The sequence below is a fragment of the Camellia sinensis genome, chromosome 6, assembly GCF_055761805.1.
Source record: "Camellia sinensis isolate YWXY chromosome 6, ASM5576180v1, whole genome shotgun sequence".
NCBI lineage: Eukaryota > Viridiplantae > Streptophyta > Magnoliopsida > Ericales > Theaceae > Camellia > Camellia sinensis.
The window spans coordinates 128,354,074-128,373,729 of record NC_138966.1 but is presented as its reverse complement, the minus strand read 5'-3'; the positions used below and the strand labels follow the sequence as shown (position 1 = coordinate 128,373,729).

The 19,656-nt window shown below is 35.5% G+C and overlaps 1 protein-coding gene and 1 long non-coding RNA gene across 2 annotated transcripts; one reads left to right on the top strand and one right to left on the bottom strand.

Moving 5' to 3' along the window:
* Window positions 1–660: 660 nt before the first annotated feature.
* LOC114313853 (uncharacterized) lies at window positions 661–10,572 on the top strand. Its single transcript, XM_082874730.1, has 4 exons — window positions 661–1,604; window positions 7,019–7,381; window positions 7,502–9,484; window positions 10,043–10,572. The coding sequence occupies exons 1-4, from the start codon at window positions 686–688 to the stop codon at window positions 10,441–10,443; spliced, it is 3,666 nt and encodes a 1,221-aa protein (XP_082730856.1). The 5' UTR covers window positions 661–685; the 3' UTR covers window positions 10,444–10,572.
* Window positions 10,573–11,141: 569 nt separating this feature from the next.
* On the bottom strand, window positions 11,142–19,164 carry LOC145792879 (uncharacterized). Its single transcript, XR_014333038.1, has 3 exons — window positions 16,329–19,164; window positions 12,969–13,062; window positions 11,142–11,426 (listed from the first exon to the last, which is right to left on the bottom strand). It is a non-coding gene; the product is annotated as an uncharacterized LOC145792879 (long non-coding RNA).
* Between the last annotated feature and the right edge of the window lie 492 nt (window positions 19,165–19,656).

Here is a 19,656-nt window from a genome sequence, read left to right as displayed (position 1 = left end):
ATCACAATTAGACATTCGAATATTTTGTTTGTATATTATTATTTTATTTCTATCTCACACACCTATTCTTTATGTTATACATTATTATATATGTGAAGACTTTTCATTGTGTTTACGTCTCATATTTTGATTTTTTTAAAAAAATATCCCTTTATATATGTGAAGACTTTCATGGTGTTGATTTCTTATATTTTGAATTTTTCTAAAATATAAAGATTATATTACTCATAACTAAGTGTTGCTTTGGAAATCAAAATAAAAAGTCACGTTTTTGTCAAAATATCCAAAAATGCAAGTGGAAAAAATGCAACAAAATTGGTTTGGGAAGTGCCAAAAACGCAAGTGTGAAATTACAAATTGAGGCCTATGACAAAAAAATAAAAAAATAAATTTCTTATGTTGGATAAGGTATTTTGCTCATTTTAATTTGATTTGACACCATAAACAAATATTAAACTAAAAAGCCAAAAGTCAACTTTTTACTAACTTTCTAAATCACTTTTCAAAAAGCAAAAAAACTTGGTAAAAAGCCAATAGTCAGCTTTTTACCAACTTTTCAAAACACCCCTAAAATCATAAATTTGATAAAGAAGGTATTTATTTTTTTCGAATTACACACGACTGAGTAATATATATATATATATATATATGTACACACAGCCTATTTTATAGTTTACAAAGAATCATGGAGAAAACTAGCTTCCTCATTGCTGCTGCAGTATTGTTGGTACTGAATCATTCAATTTCTTCCTTATCTATAACCAACTTAACCACAGACCAATCTGCTCTTCTCTCCTTCAAATCCTACATTACTTTAGACCCATATAATGTCTTGGCTGACAATTGGTCCACCTCTACCTCAGTTTGCAACTGGGTTGGGATCACCTGTGGTGTCCTCCACCAAAGGGTCACATCCCTGAATCTCTCCGACATGTCCCTCACAGGCTCGCTCTCTCCCCACCTCGGCAACCTCTCATTTCTATCTTTACTCGACATCAGTTTCAATGATTTCCACGGCCAAATCCCCGAGGAATTGTCTCGTTTGCATCGACTCAAACAAGTCAATTTTGACTACAACAACATTACTGGAGATTTGAATTCATATTCATGGTTGGGTAATTTACCAGAGCTTCAATACTTGCTTCTATACAACAACAGTTTCACAGGCACAATTGGATCTTCACTGTGCAACATTTCAAACCTGGAGGGACTCGATTTAGGCCAGAATTATCTGCAAGGAAACATTCCTGATGAGATTGGTAAACTTTCCAATTTGAAATTTTTGAATTTGGAAAGCAATCAGATTACGGGTTCTATACCCTCTGCTATGTTCTTCAACATGTCGTCGTTGCAGACTATCGCTCTCACCTATAATAACTTGTATGATAGTCTTCCTGTGTATGTGTGTGATCATCTTCCTAATCTGCAACTATTTTATGTATCTGCCAATCGGTTTTATGGCGAAATTCCATCTAGTTTGTACAAATGCAGGGAGCTTCAATATCTATCGCTGTCCTTTAATAGTTTCAATGGCAGCATACCTCGAGAAATCGGCAACTTGACTATGCTTAAGGAGTTATATATCGGTTATAACGACTTCAAAGGTATGGTTTCTAAATGGATAAATTACCCCTCTATTCTTTTTATGTTTGGTTATTTTTTCAATTTTGATTCTTAAAATTCTTTTCCTCTCATTTTGGTTTTGCTTATGTTCCAATTTTTTCTCATTTTACTATAAAAGTTTACTTATGTGTAAAATTAGATAGAAATGGCACATTGATAGTCGTGTAATACAAAAATATTTTATTATACATAACTCACACTTCTGACACAAACCTAAACCCTAATCTTAACGTGATATTTTCTGTATAATTTTAAATATAAATTAATTTTAGCAATGAATTGAGAAATACTTCAAACACGAGTCAAAGTGGGAAAATAATTTTAAAAGACCAAGGTAAAAAAATTATCAAACATAAAAAGGCATGGTGTAACTTATCCTTTTTATACCACAAATTGGTATAGATGAAGTGTTCTAGGATTTATAATGCAATTCGAATTTAAATATATATATATATATATATGTTATTTTTATTATTTGATTAGGATTATTTTGATTTAATAATGAGTTATCTAGAATTATTATCTTTCCTACTCTCTTTGATATTTGTTTAACGATAAATAAGATTAAAGTCTTAAGGATCTGCCGTTCATAAACAATACAAAAATCGATTCAGTTATATTTTGATATTGTTACTTCAATTTTTGCTACACACAATTCCGCTACATCAATTTGAAAAGAAAGTTTAATGATTGTTATTTAAATACTCTCTATTATCATAATAAAATTGAATCAGTCTACAAATTCAAATCTCAATTTTATTTGGTTAAAGATTCAGAATAAAGACAGGACTAAGTGGGTGTTTGGGAAATTACTATTTTAGTAAATTATTTTAAATTTTAGTTATTTTAGTAGGCTAAAATTTTTGTATTAAAGAAGATAGTTAGATTTTTTTGTAGTTAGATATGATATTTGTAAAAGAAAAAGTGAAATGATTATGGATTTGATGTGACATTTTATCTTATTAACTATTTTATCATATTTTATCATTTTATAAATTTTAGCCCAAAAAATTAAAAAATAGCCTTTGTCAAACACCTCTTAAAATACACTCCAAGGTTTTGATAACCGGACCAGACCGGCCGATTCGACCGATTGAATTGTCGACCGATCAGGGTTCCGGTTCGAATATACCCTCTGAACCGGTCAAAACTAAAAACCGGCCTATTTAAGGAGAACCGGTTGAACAGGCGGGTTGATCGACTTGGATTTTTTTTTTCTTTCTTTTTTTTATTTTCCCTTTCTTTTGTTTCTTTCTTTCTTATTATTATATATATATATATATATAATATAAGAATATAAGAAAATTTTAATTTGAAACTCTCTTTCAAGGGTCTCCTCTTGTGAGGAATCCCATTAAGAGCTTGATGAAATTATTATAAAAGTCTTCACCTATTTATAAAAAAAAAATTCTTTCAAAAAAACTCAAGAAATCCATGCGGGATTCAATTAAATGTATTGGAGGGAATATTGAAATTTTGATATCCCCCCAAAATTTTTGCTCTTCTTTCAATTAAATTATTTGAATTAAAATCATATGGAGGGAATATTAAATATTTGATTTCCTCTTCCAAAATTAAAATTAATAATATTTTAAAATATATTATTATATTTTTCAGTAAAAAAAAAATATTAGGACAAATATTTAAGATAATTTAATATTTTTAATATTTATAATTTATAATTGGGAGACTTATTTATAAGTTATTTTTCAGACACTTATGGTAGGCTAAGTCCTGTGTAATTTCTTATAAAGTCTCAAGTCCTATTTAGATAGGAATGTATTCCACAAGATCCTACATAAACGTAACGTGACGTGATGTTTACATAAACGTAACGTAATGTGACACCTACATTTTTTTTTTGATCAACAACGTGACACCTACATAAACGTAACGTAACGTGTCACGTTACGTTTCGCAAACTTAATAAGTTTTTATTTTTTTTAAATTGAATGTGAAAATGTTGCTGGTTTATGTTGATGTCACGTTACGTTTCATATAAATATGATCTATGGTAACATTCAATTTCTTATATAGGAAATTGAATGTTGCCATAGATCATAGGTGTCACGTTACGTTTATGTAGGTGTCACGTTACGTTACATTTATGTAGATATGATTTACGGTAACATTCAATTTCCTATATAGGAAATTGAATGTTGCCATAGATCATAGGTGTCACGTTACGTTTATGTAGGTGTCACGTTACGTTACGTTTATGTAGGTGTCACGTTACGTTACGTTTATGTAGGTGTCGCGTTACGTTACGTTTATATAAATATGATCTATGGTAACATTCAATTTCCTATATATGGTTTTACTATTATTTATGATATTAACAACTAATATTGAGGGTAAATGTGTCAACAAACTTCCCACAGGACTTATGAAAACATAAGATTTTTAGTAGGACCATATGTAGCATAAGTCTCCCTAATAGGACTTAAAAATAATTTTCCCTTTATAATTTTATTACTTATATTTTTATTTAAATATAATTTTAATATATTTATTATATCACGGTTTGATTCTGATTCAACCCAACGATTTAATCGGTGACCCGTCCATCCAATCTCTTTTTCAATTTACTCACCGATCCGATTTTTAAAACATTCATACACTATATGTATGAAATCGTCTCTCTTTCTCTCTTCTCCGAAACCAAAAGTCCACACACACTCACGCTCTCCTTTGAAACCAAACCCTAAGCTTTTCTCTCTTGTCTCCTTTTCATCTTCGACACCACCACCTCCGTTTCCGCCAACACCAGTGGTGGTGGTGGTGATTTCGGTGATCCGTTTCTCTCTCTCCTCTGGCGTCCAAGAGTACGCTAGATCGTTTCGATATCACTGTTTTCTAAAACCCTCTCATCTTTCTCTCTAGCTCCTCTATCGCTGTCAGCCCATGCCCACCGTCTCTTTTTCCCTGCCATCTGAGAGTTTCAACAAATCACCAAATATCAATAATGCTTCATAATTAATCGAAATCGACAACGTCACCGCCGTCTGAGGCTTCACCGATCTCTCTACTTTCTCTCTCTCTCTCTCTCTCTCTCTCTCTCTCTCTCTCTTCAGATCCGCCACAGACTCCGCCACCTTCGTCGTGATCTGGACACTCTCTCTCTCTCTCCATTCAGTCTAGATCCAGATCTAGATCCACCGCCTTCGGTCTGAAATAGAGATGAGATTAGGGTTTCTAAAGATCGTTGGAGAAAAATCGATTGCGTCTCAGATCTGACGGTTTTACCCATCTCAGATTGCTGTCGGCAGAGACATCATCGTCGACGTCCTAGGCGTCCTGAGAATGAATTTGCTACGGTTGTTTCTATGAGCTCAGATCTGAGATTGTTTAGTTTGAGATAAAGGAAAAAAGAGGTGGACTGCCTTCTCCATCACCACCTTTTTTCTGATCTAAACTTCGGATTTCTTCGAAGATGAGAGTTGAGTTGGGTTAGGGATTATTGAGGAATAGATGTGGTGGTTGGGTTGGGTTAGTGATTGTTGGATTGGTGATAGTTGAATACTATAGAAATCAAATAGGGAATAAGACATGGATTGGTGGTGGCTGTTGTTGATCTGGCTCAGATCTGTTGTTTATCTGTGATTTGATTTTTGTTGTTGTTGTTGTCGTTGTTATTGAGAAACAACTTGCAAATGAACAGATAAAAAAATTGCCTAGGGAGAGAGAGACAGTGAAAAAGATTTGAACGCATAGGATAAATAGGCCTTCAAACAGATAATAAAATTTGAACAGATTGAGAAACAGATTGCAAGTGAACAGATTACAAAATTGCCTAAAGAGAAAAAGATTGAGAAAGATTTGAGAAGATAGGAAAAATGAGCCTTCAAACGGATAATAAATTTTGAACCGCTAATAAATTTTGGACAGATAGATTTAAACAGATTAGCGAAAAAAGTGAACATATAATAAAATTTGAATATATAAGAGAAAAAAAAATTGAACAGATAGTCAAACATTTTGAACAGGTAGATATAAATTTAAACAGATAAAAAATAATTTGAATAGATAGTAAAAAAATTAAATAGATTAAAAATATCAACCGATAAATTAAGAGGTAAAATTGAAAACAAAATGTCGTGCAAAACAAACGAAAGGATTTCTCAACAAACTATTTTACAAATATTGGATCTCTCACAAACAAAAAAATATATATTGGACCAAATATCTTATACCCTCCTTAAGTTGAATTTCTCAACAATTTTCTCAATAAAATTACCCTCTAATCCCCTCTGCTATGTTTGGAATGATTTCCAAACTGTGATTCTACCCACACATTCTAATAAGATGTTTGAATAGGATGTTCAAACTATATTTCCACAATATTTAGAAAACTCTGTAGAAAATTCTGTGTGAAGCGCGATTTTCAAAAAAAAAAATTGAGTCTGTGTGAAGCGCTGATTGACCAGAACAGTGCAATTTTATTTTTATTTTTTGCAATTGACATATGTTAATTTTAATATATTCGAAAAAAATATTTTCCGAATTTTTAAATTTTTTTTATGTGCTTTCATAGAATTTTGAGTTGTATGTTTGGTTATGAGTTGTAAGTTTTTGTATCAAATATCATATGTCACATTAAAAATTCCCCACTCAATTCAAAACTCTTTCACTAAATAAATTTTCTACACTCAAATCATAATTCTAAAACTTACAAACTCAAAATACAACTCCTACTCTCAAATCATATTTAAAAAATTCTACCAAACGCAACTTTTATCACCACGCTCTTCACCAGGGTACATAAAATGTAAAAATACCTAAATACCTTCGAACATCAAAATAAAAATACTGTATTAACCGTCATCTCCGTCCACTTCACCCTAATTCCTAATTAGTAAAGAGATAATAAAGAAATAGAAAAAATAGTATATTCACATTACTCCCTTAAATACAAGTCCGACATGTAACTTCATACAAACTGCTTTGTTTAAATTAAAATTTGAAACTCTAAATACTAACCCAATGTCTCTCTTTTATTTTTTTGTGGATGTAAAAAGATGATAAGTAAGTTACACTAATCTCTCTTGAGATTTGAAAAATTAAAAGAAGTCTCACAAGTTTGGTATAATTACACTAAGCTCACATAAAGTTTTAATTCGTATAACACTTGGTTTTCTTTTCATCAGAAATCCGTTAGTTGTATGAATTAAAAAAATAATATTATCATCTCTTTTATATTGAAATATATATTTTACGATGTGTATCTATGTATTTTTATACCATTTGCAATAGTTTTGATTTCTTTAAACTTACTAAAAAAGAAAGTTAGTATAATTATATTAAAACTATAGACCTTGTATTTTTTCCAAGTCTCAAGGGAGCTCACTATAATTTATCCAAAGATAATAATGCCCTGGTTTTGACAACTTGGCAGGTGAACTTCCATCAGAGATGGGCAATCTTGTCAATTTGGAGGTATTGAATGCAAAAAGTGGTTCACTTACAGGGCCTATTCCATCTTTTATCTTCAACATGTCTTCACTAAGAGTAATTGATTTCACAAACAATAGCCTATCTGGAAGCCTCCCATTGGACATTCAATATGATCTCCCTTTCCTTGAAGAACTACAACTTAATTCCAATAAGCTTTCTGGCCAATTTCCACCAGGCTTGTGGGAATGTAAATGGCTTCAAATATTGTCATTGGCAATTAATGATTTCACAGGAAGCATATCTAACAACATTGGGAACCTTACATTGCTAAGAGAATTACATCTTGGTTTCAACAAGTTGACAGGTACTTACCAAACTAAACTTGGTCTTTTCCTTACAAGTTTGCATAGTAAATCCGCAGCTGTTGTTTGGAAGCCACTAGGCCTCTTAAAAACCCAAGATTTAAATTTCACATTGTGTGCAGGTTCGTTACCAGAAGAAATTGGTAACCTTCATCTTGAGAGATTGACAATCGCTTTCACAGGCTTAACCGGCTTAATTCCCTCCCAAATCTTCAACATATCAACAGCAAGAATCATCAACCTAAATGGGAATCAGCTCTCAGGCCATCTTCCATCAAGCCTTGGCCTCTGGCTTCCCAATCTTAAAGAGCTTTACCTAGCTGAAAATAAACTCAGTGGAACCATACCAAGCTCCATCTCCAATGCATCCAAACTTACCATCCTAGAGATGACCACCAACTCATTCACCGGCTCCATACCCAACACACTTGGAAATCTAAGATTCCTGCGCAGATTCTCTGTCTCTGAAAATAATCTTACCCGGGAATCTTCTTCTCTGGAATTAAATTTTATTACTTCTCTAGCAAATTGCAACAATTTGGAACATTTGGGAATAGCAATGAATCAATTCAATGGCATCCTCCCAGCTTCATTTGGGAATCTCTCCACTTCGCTTCAATCATTGGAAGCATTCGGATGCAAACTTAAGGGGGAAATTCCCATTGGCATTGGCAACTTGAGCGGCTTGAATATCATAAGTCTAGATAACAACGAGTTCACAGGCTTTATCCCTGCAACAATTGGAAGGTTAGAACACCTTGAACGCTTGAATCTTGAACACAATAGGCTACAAGGCACCATCCCAAATGATCTTTGTATGTCGAACAATTTGGGAGACTTGTATCTAAGTGATAATAAGCTAAATGGATCAATACCAGCATGCTTGGGTGAACAAAAAACCCTAAGACATGTCTACTTGGAATCCAACAATTTGAATTCCACAATACCTTTAACCTTGTGGAGCCTTAGGGATCTCCTCGGTCTAAACCTGTCCTCAAATTCTCTCACTGGCTACATACCACTAGATATTGGAAATTTGAGGGTCATAGCAGAAATAGACTTATCATGGAATCAGTTATCAGGCGATATCCCAAGCACCATTGGAGGAGCCCAAGCATTAGTTACTCTCTCCTTGGCACATAATAAACTACAAGGACCTATTCCTCAATCATTGGGCAAATTGATAAACTTGGAATTCTTGGATCTATCCCATAACAATTTGTCCAGAGACATTCCTCAATCACTGGAGGCACTCAAGTATCTTCAATATTTAAATCTCTCCTTCAATAACTTGCAAGGAGAAATTCCTACTGGAGGGCATTTCGCAAACTTCACTGCTGAATCATTTATGCAAAACTCTGGGTTGTGTGGTGCACCTCGATTGCAAGTCCCGCCCTGCAAAACTATTCACAAATCAAGAAAAAGTTTGGATTTACTGAAATATATCTTACCGTCAATTGCATTTGCAATACTTGTGGCAGCCTTTGTGTGGATAAGATGTCGAAAAGTCAATATGGCACTACCAATTCAAGTAGATTCAATGATTCATTCATGGAGACGGTTTTCATATCAAGAACTTGTACGAGCAACAAATGCATTTAGTGAAAGCAACCTACTCGGTACAGGGAGTTTTGGTTCTGTATATAAAGGAATCCTTTTAGATGGGATGAGTGTTGCTATCAAGGTTTTCAATTTGCAAACGGAAGGATCATTCAAGAGTTTCGACACTGAATGTGAAGTTATGTGCAATATTCGACACAGAAACCTCCTTAAAATCATTAGCAGTTGTAGTATCACGAATTTCAAAGCCCTAATCTTCGAGTACATGCCAAATGGGAGCCTTCAAAAATGGTTATACTCTCACAATAATTTTTTGGATGTCTTGCAAAGGTTGAACATAATGATAGATGTTGCATTAGCAATGGAACATCTGCATCACGGTCTTACAACACCTATTGTTCACTGTGATTTGAAGCCCGACAATGTCTTGCTTGATGAGGATATGGTTGCACATGTTGGCGATTTTGGAATTGCAAAACTGTTAGGTGAAGGAGAGTATATAGCACAAACCAAGACCCTCGCCACAATTGGGTACATGGCACCAGGTGATTCTCGCTATTTATTGTTTCTCATTAATTCTTTTGGTTCATTAATTGGGGAAGACATCCAAAAAAATTAAGGAATAATTATTAAGACATCTATTGTCTAATCATCATTAGGCAATAGATTCCCTAATAATTGTAGTTGTATTCCCGATACATATTCTCACAATCTATGCCACAATGTGTCTAAATAGAGGATTTGATTGAGTATCGAGGAGTCGAGGAATTTAGGCCAAAATACCAAATGAAAGTAGATCGATTAATACTACGATGATTTAGAGTATCGGCCGACACATCAAAGGTTAGATGATCTAGAGTATCGGCCGATACATATCAAGGATCATATTTTTTAAAAAAATTATTAGCAACACTGTAAAACCAATTTTTTAAATTGCGGTTTGTGAACCGGACTGTTGCATAATGCGTATTGGCATTACATATACCGCCTGATAAGGTACATAACGGCCATCTTTTAGGTTCACAATTTTCAATTTTTTCTTCTATGGACTTAATTTAATTAATTGATATTATATTGATCATGAGTTGCAATGTGGTGCATAGAGTATGGAATGGAAGGGATAGTCTCTGCAAAAGGTGATGTGTACAGTTACGGAATTATGTTGATGGAAGTATTCACAAGGAAGAAGCCAACAGGCGAAATGTTTGAAGGAGAAATGAGCTTGAAAAGTTGGGTATGCGACATGATATTGCAGGGTCATGGTGGTTCAATACTTTTAGCCATGGACTCCAATTTGATAGGAAGTGAATCCGAAGATGTAAATTTCACTGTGAAGGAGCAATGTGTGTTGTCAGCCTTGAGTTTAGCCATGGACTGTTTGAAAGATCAGCCGAACGAGAGGATCAACATGAAGGATGCCTCAGCCAGACTCCGGAAAATTAGAACTGTGTTTCTAGCAAACAATGGAAAGGGCTTGAAAGGCAAAGATATATGTCAAAACTAACTGCTATCAAGTCTAGAAATAAATATTTTTCTATTTCTTTCTTTCGATTAGTTCGTAATTGTGTTCGTACATGATCTATGCTAATTAATACAATAAAGAAATACTTGGTACCATCCATATTTTGGTGAAGTTGTGTCAAGTCAATTTTTGCTCAATTAGAAAATGATAAAGATGAAAATTCATAACTAATGAAAGGTAAATATGTAATAACAAAACTTACACATTTTTCCAGTAATTTAACCCAATCACCAACGTTTTTGTGAGAATACCTCCTGCCCAACACTGGTAAACCCTCAAAAGAATGAGATGAATACCACCCTTCATTTAGTATGAAATAATTATCAAAGGGATTAGACATCTCTGAAGAACTACCACACCATGAAAAGCCATAACCAAGTGCTTGTGCTATCTCTGTGACTTCCTGCCTGTAAAGCCCTAGCTCATGTATAGCTGTCACTTTCATTCTTAAAATTAAGCACTCAAAATCATCATCAATGATTTAAGCATGCAGATACCAATAGGTAAACATCATCCCGATGTAAAATTCATCCAAAACATAAATTGTGTTAACTTAATGACTTCTCCAGTTTGTGTTGCCTTCCCTGACCGGAAAAGTAAAACTGTTGGTTGATTATCATTTAAGAAAACAATCAACAACTTTTGCCTGCATTCTTTAAGAAAGAGTGAACCATGAAAAATTGACACAATCTAAAAGCTTTCATAAAAATCTACCTGCTGATTATACAACAGTCTCAAATCTCCAACATGGCAAATTAAAGAAGAAAAAGTCTAGGAACACAAAAATCAATCACACATGAGGTGGATTCCAACTTTTTGTGGATCCCACCTCATGTGAGTGAGTTGTGTTTGGTTTAGTGATTGGTTTTTGTACAAGTAAAAAAACTGATTAAAGAAAACCACCATAGACAAGTTACTACTACAAGAGTCAGATTACGAGCCAGCTTCCTGCCTGCCTTAGGCACCTGGAGACCAAAATGCAATGGAAAGTATCAGACAAACTCGGTAGTAAGAAAATTTGTAACTTTATAGTCATAACAGAAATATAATATGCAAATTCTCATCCAAAGAGAATAAATGAATAAAGGTTCAGATGGAATTCTCAACCATCAAAACTTTCTTTTGTGTTTTGTCCCCTCTTCATTTGTGGCAGTGAGGCATCTACATCAGTGCAAATGCTTGTCATTCCACTTAATACTAGGGTATAGTAGGCAGTTAGAGCATCTCTATCAGTGTGCTATCCTCCATGCCAACGCTAAAATTTGGCAACAACTCTTCCAAACTAATCTCCAATTGACTGCTATCTTCCATGCCAAATTATAGCAATGCCAAATAACATTTATATCTCTCTCATGATAGGGCCCACAAATAATATTTAGAATTGACATTTTGGAATGAAAATACATTTCACCGTTAGAACAACATTGCTAAATTATGACATTTTGGCACTCTGTATCCTGTCAAATTTTGGAGCTGGTATTGCCATTTTGATACCAGCCTTTGGACATGTCCATATCCGAGTACATGCTCAGTAATCAACATCGTTTGCCTCTGGAAAGAAATCAAATTTATATTGAACAAAAACAATGATTAATTTTAAATTTCATGTAAGTATGCATTAGAGAATTATCAGTATTACCCACCAGATATAACAACTCTCACAGATATTTCATATCCATGGTGTGCTGTAGTAAAAACGTCACATGGGTTGTCATTTTTCCCCTTTTTTTCCCAGAGATAAGCAATGTAGGTCATTAACAAGAAAAGAAAACATTAAAAAAAATAAAAATGTGTATTCAATAAAAAAGTTGTGCATAGAAAAAGGCAACGATCAAGTTAGAATACATATATAATAATTGCACTAGAAAAGTTGATAGATATATAAGTTACGTACAACATACCCCTTTCTACCCATTTCCAGTATAACGTGGCAGTGAAACTATACATACATGCAAGTAAGTTCATATTGCTCAGCAAATTATCAAGTTCAAAATATATTTGTGTTATTTATTAAAGAACGCTAAAGAGAAAATGTTAACTTGACATAGGTACCGAAACATCCTAGTAGAGTTAAACAATTACAACAATAAGAAAGAAAAACAAGCATCCAAAAACAACTAAACCCTTGTGGTAGAACATGTTGCCTTATTGTTTCATTAAAAAGTCAGCCCCAGGATGGACAAGCTTTGGGTTTGAAGTACAGAGGGGCAAATCCAGCTCTCTCTACAAGTGGAGGGAGGGGAATCATATTTGAGACCTTGCACAATATGGTTTAACCAAGAAGGATTTGTGGCCAACACAAGTTCTTAGGATAAGACTTAATTTAAAAGCAACCTAATATTTTCAGACCATCATTTATGAATCTGATCCCCCCCCCCCCCCCCCCCCACCCAATTTGACAAGGTGAAGACTTAAAGTTCAACAGATGCATGTAAAAACTATCAGCATGCCCTGCATTTTTCATCATAAGATCAAATTTAGCATAATAAAAACAAAGGCATTCTTACCTGTACAGCTTCAAATTTGATGAAGTCAAAAAGACCACTTATTCATAAAGAACATGCTTCAATAGCTGAAGCTCTGTGGTATTCAAAATCAAGCCTGTTAAATTTGATGTATGGAAAAATAGAGAGAATGAAATATGTATTGATGATTGATATTATTGATTGATGTATTACAAGATTGATAATATTCTGTATATTACAATTCCTATATATAGAGGAGAAGATGGTAGTGGAGTGTGTGATAGTGAAGGTGGATGGTAGTGGAGTGTGTGATAGTGGAGGTGGTAGGTGTGGAGAAAGATAGTGGAGGTAGTAGGTGAGTGGTAAATTCTAACAGCCCCCCGCAAACTCAAGGAGGATAGAAACTAACCAACTTGAGTTTGAAGAGAGGAACAAAACAAGAAAATACATAAAAATAAAAAAGGATAGGAGACACTGTATGGTCGTGTCAGACCGTTGGTGAAGACACTGTATGGGGTGTCATAACGTTGTAGAGGACACTGTATGGTGGTGTCAGACCGATGTAGAAGACAGTTTATGGGGTCATGTCGGACCGTTGTAGAAGACAGTTTATGGGGTCATGTCGGACCGTTGTAGAAGACAGTTTATGGGGTCATGTCGGACCGTTGTAGAAGACAGTTTACGGAGTCTTGCTGGACCCTTGTAGAAACTAACCGGAATCAATGTCGGGACAGTTTACAGAGTCTTGTCGGACCCTTGTAGAAACTAACCGGAATCTATGCCGGGACAGTTTACAGAGTCTTGTCGGACCCATAAAGGAGCTAACCGGAATCAATGTCGGGACAGTTTACAGAGTCTTGTCGGACCCTTGTAGAAACTAACCGGAATCTAAGTCGGGACAGTTTACAGAGTCTTGTCGGACCCCTAAAAAGTCGCACCCTCAAAAGGTGTGCCCAATCTTTCATCAAAAGGCGTGCCATCAAAAGGCGTGCCCACTTTATCAAAAGGCGTGCCATCAAAAGGTGTGCCCACTTTATCAAAAGACGTGCCATCAAAAGGTGTGCCCACTTTATCAAAAGATGTGCCATGAAAAGGCGTGCCAGTTTGTCGGGCGTCAAGAGGCGCGCGATGCGCGTGGCTGCCTTGGCTATATAACCAAGACGAAGGCAGAGGCTGAGGCAGAGAAAAACTGAGAGAAACCTCTGAAACATCCTTCGTGTTGCTGAGAAAGAGAGTTCCTTGTGCTGAGAGAGATTTCTGAGAGAGATTCTGTATAACACTCTGTAAAGACGTTGTATCCAAACCTTCTCTGAAACATCTGAACAATGGCCTCTTCTTCCCGTTCAGCTACCCAGAATACGGCATCCTCATCCCGAGGTCTACTCACTCTCTTTCCCGACCTCAATGAGTCAACGAGAGAGAGAACTGGTGCGGTGGCACTGGAAACTCAACCAAGCGCCCCGGAGTATACTCCGTTGAACTTTCCGATGCGGTCTGTGGAGCAAAGAATGGCAGTGCTGTCGGATGTGGAGGCCAATCAGTATACTCTGAAGTCATGCGTGGAAACCATGACGGCGGTCACAAATTTGTCGAACCGGCTGCAGAGTAGGACAAATGAGGTGCAGCATTTAAATTCCCAGCTGGCTCTGCTCCAACGCATGTATAAGGATGCGCGAGCAGAGATAAGCGTGCTAAGGGCAGAAAACAAGGAGCTGAAGCGGAAGGCCACCGTGATGTTCCGATTTGGAGGGCCGCCATATGCGGCAGTGGAGGAGCAGGGAGTAGTGATCATGCCCAGTGGAGTGGGAAATACGGAAGCAACACCGGCAAGGGCCGCCCAGGACGGAGGCAAGAAGAAAAGACCGGCGGAATAGGCGAAGAAGTGAGGTCGGTTGGTGGCCGGCTGCAGAAAAGAAAACAAATTTTTTTTTTTTTTTTTTTTTTTTTTTTGTGGTTGTTGTTTGTTTGTTTGTTTTTGTTTTGTTTTTTTTTTTTTTTGATGTAAAATGGTGATCGGGGTGAGCCCCTGATATGAATAAAATAGGAGTGTTGGGCAAATTTGTAAATTGTTTTTTTGTTTTTTTTTTTGTTTTTTTTTTTTTTGTATGTTTTATTTGACGTGTGCCCCTCTTTACAAAAACAAAAACAATAAAATAAAAGAAAATAATAAAAAAGGAGATATATATATATATATATATATATATATGGGGTAGGGGAAAAGATGGGTTTTAAAAAATAGTGGGTATGGGAAAGATGTGGTGGAAGTGATGATTATGTTTGTTTTTTTTTTTAAAAAATTTTGTTCTGTCAGTGAACACATGGATTTGGAAGAATGGGTGGATAATAAAAAAGAAAAAGAAGGGAGCATGGTGGGTATAGGAGAGTGGAAGAGAGAGAAGAGGGTCAAGTCCCTCCTGTGGCTTTATTTATTTTTGTATATCCATCTTTGCAGATCACCACTTGACCACTTGTTCATCCCTCCTGTCTTCATCTTATCCAGCAATCTTGATAACCCCGGAGAACCAAGAGGCCCACAGCCGGAGCATCAATCGGGCTTCTCCTTCTCATTATCAACTTTTCTCTCTCTAGGAAAGCAACTCGAACTCCACCAGAAACTGCAGCATCGGCCTTGGCAGAGCCGGTGGTGCTGCGACAGAGATTGGAGGCGGTGGAGGAGAGCTTCGCGGTGGTGCTCTTGTTGATTGCAACGAGTGCTGAGAGGGAGATGAGGTCGTGTGTGGTGTCTTTTTTTTTTGGATTTCGCTGGGTAGATAGCTTGCCGGAGGTGAGCTCGACCTGCAATGGCTTATGGAGGTTGAAGGTTCTAATAATGGCTCTATAACTTTGGGAGATACACACACAAGAAACTCCTCTCTTTGACTCTCTATGCATTAACTCTCTCTCTCTGAACTTGATCTCTCTAGCTGGGTCTCTACACACATGGCATATGCATATACATGCACATTCAGGCATACACACACTGCCACCAATTTCACCACTCGTACACACATCCACACCATTGACACACACACACTCAACACGCCACTGATACACAGAACCACAACGCATACATGCACTTGAGGTCCGGCGGGCGGCTAAGGTGAGGTTGCCGCCCGCCGGGAAAGCGAAAATATTAGGTTCTAAACCCGCTCTGATACCATGTTAAATTTGATGTATGGAAAAATAGAGAGAATGAAATATGTATTGATGATTGATATTATTGATTGATGTATTACAAGATTGATAATATTCTGTATATTACAATTCCTATATATAGAGGAGAAGATGGTAGTGGAGTGTGTGATAGTGAAGGTGGATGGTAGTGGAGTGTGTGATAGTGGAGGTGGTAGGTGTGGAGAAAGATAGTGGAGGTAGTAGGTGAGTGGTAAATTCTAACAAAGCCCATCAAGTAGTTTTGTGTAAGGGCAAGTCAGAGAAAGATCCGGCAAATTTTTCACACCTTCAGTTTCTTTGAACATTTTACTGCCATTATCTTCTGCGCAACCAACATCATCACAGCCACTCTCCACAGGATCTTTCATATGGATTATCTTATCAAACAACTGGAAGGAACCCAAACCAGCTTTTGTTGAGGAGTTGCAGCCCGGTTTTCGAGCTAGCTCATTGCCATAGAAATGCACACTGCTCTGACTATTGGGTGACAAATTGTCCTGTGAACTGCCAATATTCAGCTCAGTAGACACAGTTCTCAGCTTTGGTGTCATGTTGTTGCCAAAAAATTTATCTTTGCACATCTAATAGGTATTTTCACTTATCAAGTTGGATAAACTTGATACAAAAAAATGTATCCTGCCTGGCTCCCTGCATGCCAGCAGGAAAAGAATTGTAATTCATCAATGATGGCTTCAAGTACCCTATCATTGAATTACTTGGTCCTGGTATAGGAAAGAAGAGGTCTCCCTTTCCATCAGTTGGTAACCCAGGATTCTGAGGAAATCTGAATTTCTTTGCAGGAGGGAATGCAGAATGGAGCAGTGGTGTGGGCTCGACATACTCAATTTGCCAAGGGCTGACCCTCTTCACATTCTGCAGAACTTCAGGTTCATCCCACGTAACCTGTGGCAGGGAGGATTATAACAACTTCAGGCTAGTTAAGGTGTAAATAGTATCCTCCCAGAGAAGGGGGAGGGATGGTAGCATGTTCATTTAAATATTTCTCAGAAATTAAAATTTTAATTGGATGAGTTGTTTGTAACTTAATATTTGTGAGAGAAAGAGAGAGAGAGAGGCTTCCCCAATTCTGTATTTACTGACAATAAGAGTAAGACTTAGCATATTCCTGCAACTACAAAGAAAATGTGACATACTGATATATGACACATGAACTATTTTTTGCCAGCTATTGATACGTCACATGTATACATTTAACATTAAATCACATGGGCACAAGATTTATAAACCATGGATGGAACAGGTCAAGACACATATGCACATGGGCACAAGATAATGTTTATCTGGCCTCCTTAAACGTTAGAATTTCCTCTTGTTACCTTTATTTGTCTTCACATAGCCAACGGCATAAATCATACCTAAAACTGATTATGAGCTAATAGTTTAAATGATACGCTGTTTACAATTATGCTTTCATTTGGATGGCAAATAATGGGAGATTGCAAATAGACCACACTACCGGGAGTAAGATCCCAGCAACATCATAACCAATGCTATTCCATTCAGCCATTCATGAATCTTGTCCTTGAACCGCAATTTCCAACTACTCTGGGAATACATATATTTTTTCATAGAGAAAGAGTGAGAAAGGAGCCTTTGCTTTCTTCACTTACTAGGCTGTTGAAAATAATTGATTACCTTAAAAAATTTACACACATTTAGGTCTGCTCAACCCAACTTTCAAATTTGGATATGCCAAATTGCCAAATTTTTTTGAAGGCTTATGTGCCAATTTGACATATATAAAAATAAGCACTCCACCCAGTATGTCAAATTTATTAATTTATTATATTTTTTACTTTAATATAACAACTTTGATATTAAATGTTTGGGGAAAGACGCTTTATATGAGTCCCACATATTAAACAAATTAAAAAAAATAAGATTGGCATCTCCTTCCTCATATGTCAAGTTTGACATAGGAGAGGGAATGCCAAATGCCACATAGATATTTGGCATTATGGTTGGAGCTTTTTCGTATGTCATTTTTTACTATTTCACATGCCACTTAAGAAAAGACATATCCATTGGAGATGTTCTAAGGGACTTGACTTCTTGGCTTATCAAAACTGACGTCTACAAGGTACGTTGTTCTATCTAAAAGACTTGTGCATTTTGTAGACATCTCATTTTTGACCGGCCTTAAGACTCGAGTAGCCCCAAAGTGATTCCTCGATGATGAAACAAAAAAGGATCTCAAGTTATCCTCAAGCAAGTCTTTCGAATGGAGGAGATTCCTAGCCTCATACCCCTTTTTTGGCCAAAATGTTTTCGGAACCCTAAAATCTATTTTCAAAAATGTTTTTAAGGCAATAAGCACTTTTTCATTCATTTTGGCCATTTTTAGCATTGTGTTTACCAAAAATGTTTGATCCGCTTTTCAAAAGAGTTAGCTTAGAAAGCTAGAATGAATGAGAAAATAGGGGAACCCTTTCAAGAAAACTCGCCGCACAAGGCCAGGTCGGCCGGACAACTTCCCTGCAACACACCAAACAACTTTGGTCCGTGGACGCGTGTCCGGGCCTTTTCTAATTTACTAGACAAATTTTTGAGGAAATACGCTGGGTCATTCTACACCGACTAAACAAGTCTTATCCGGTGCAACCTGTTTTGACATCAACCAAACAACTTTCTTGTGAGGTGTCCTGCCCTTAACAATATTTTTCTAAACCTTTTTCTATTAAAATTGTATTGAAACAAGTATAATTAGGTTGGATAATTTTGCTATCCCGTAAACCCTACTTGACTATTTTCTACGTTACCTTCTCTTATATTTTCAATTTGTTTAATTAATAGGGAGTGTTTGACAACATGGGTTGGGTTAAAATAGTAATAAAAGATAAAATTGGTTAAAATAATTAGGGCAAATTATCTACACCTCCCTTGAGGTTTAACTAAATTACAGATTTCCCTTGAAATTTCAGAAATTACATCACACCTCCCGAGGTTTATATTTGCATAACAATTTAACCCCTACCGTTAACTAAACGATAAGAATGATTAGCTGACATGACCAAAATATAAATTGATGGACGATATTGCCCATGCTGAAATTCCTTTGATATAAATCAACAAAATTTACAAAGAATTACGTTAGATGAAAAAAAAAAAAAAAATTTTTTGGAACCATATTTAATTTGTTGTTTAGAAAAAAATTTCTAAATTTAAAAAAAAATAAAAATTAATTTAATAAAAATAAATATGAAAAAATATATTTAATTTTTAAAAATTATTTCTAACCACTCAAAAGATAAAATTATATAAAAATAATATTTATTTTTTTATTTTTTAACCAAATTAATTTTTAATTTAAAAAAAAATTAAAATAAATTGCTAAAAATCAAACTAAACATATTCTAAGAATATTTTGACAAGTCATTTCTTGTGTTTTTAACTTATTTAATTATTTATTAATTTTATGATATTTCACCATCTGAAACTATAACATATAAGAGTTTTAGAGACTAATTTTTTTGATCTCTAAAAGTGAAAATTTTGTTGCAAAAGACATTTAGAGACTAATTTCTATCGTCATGTG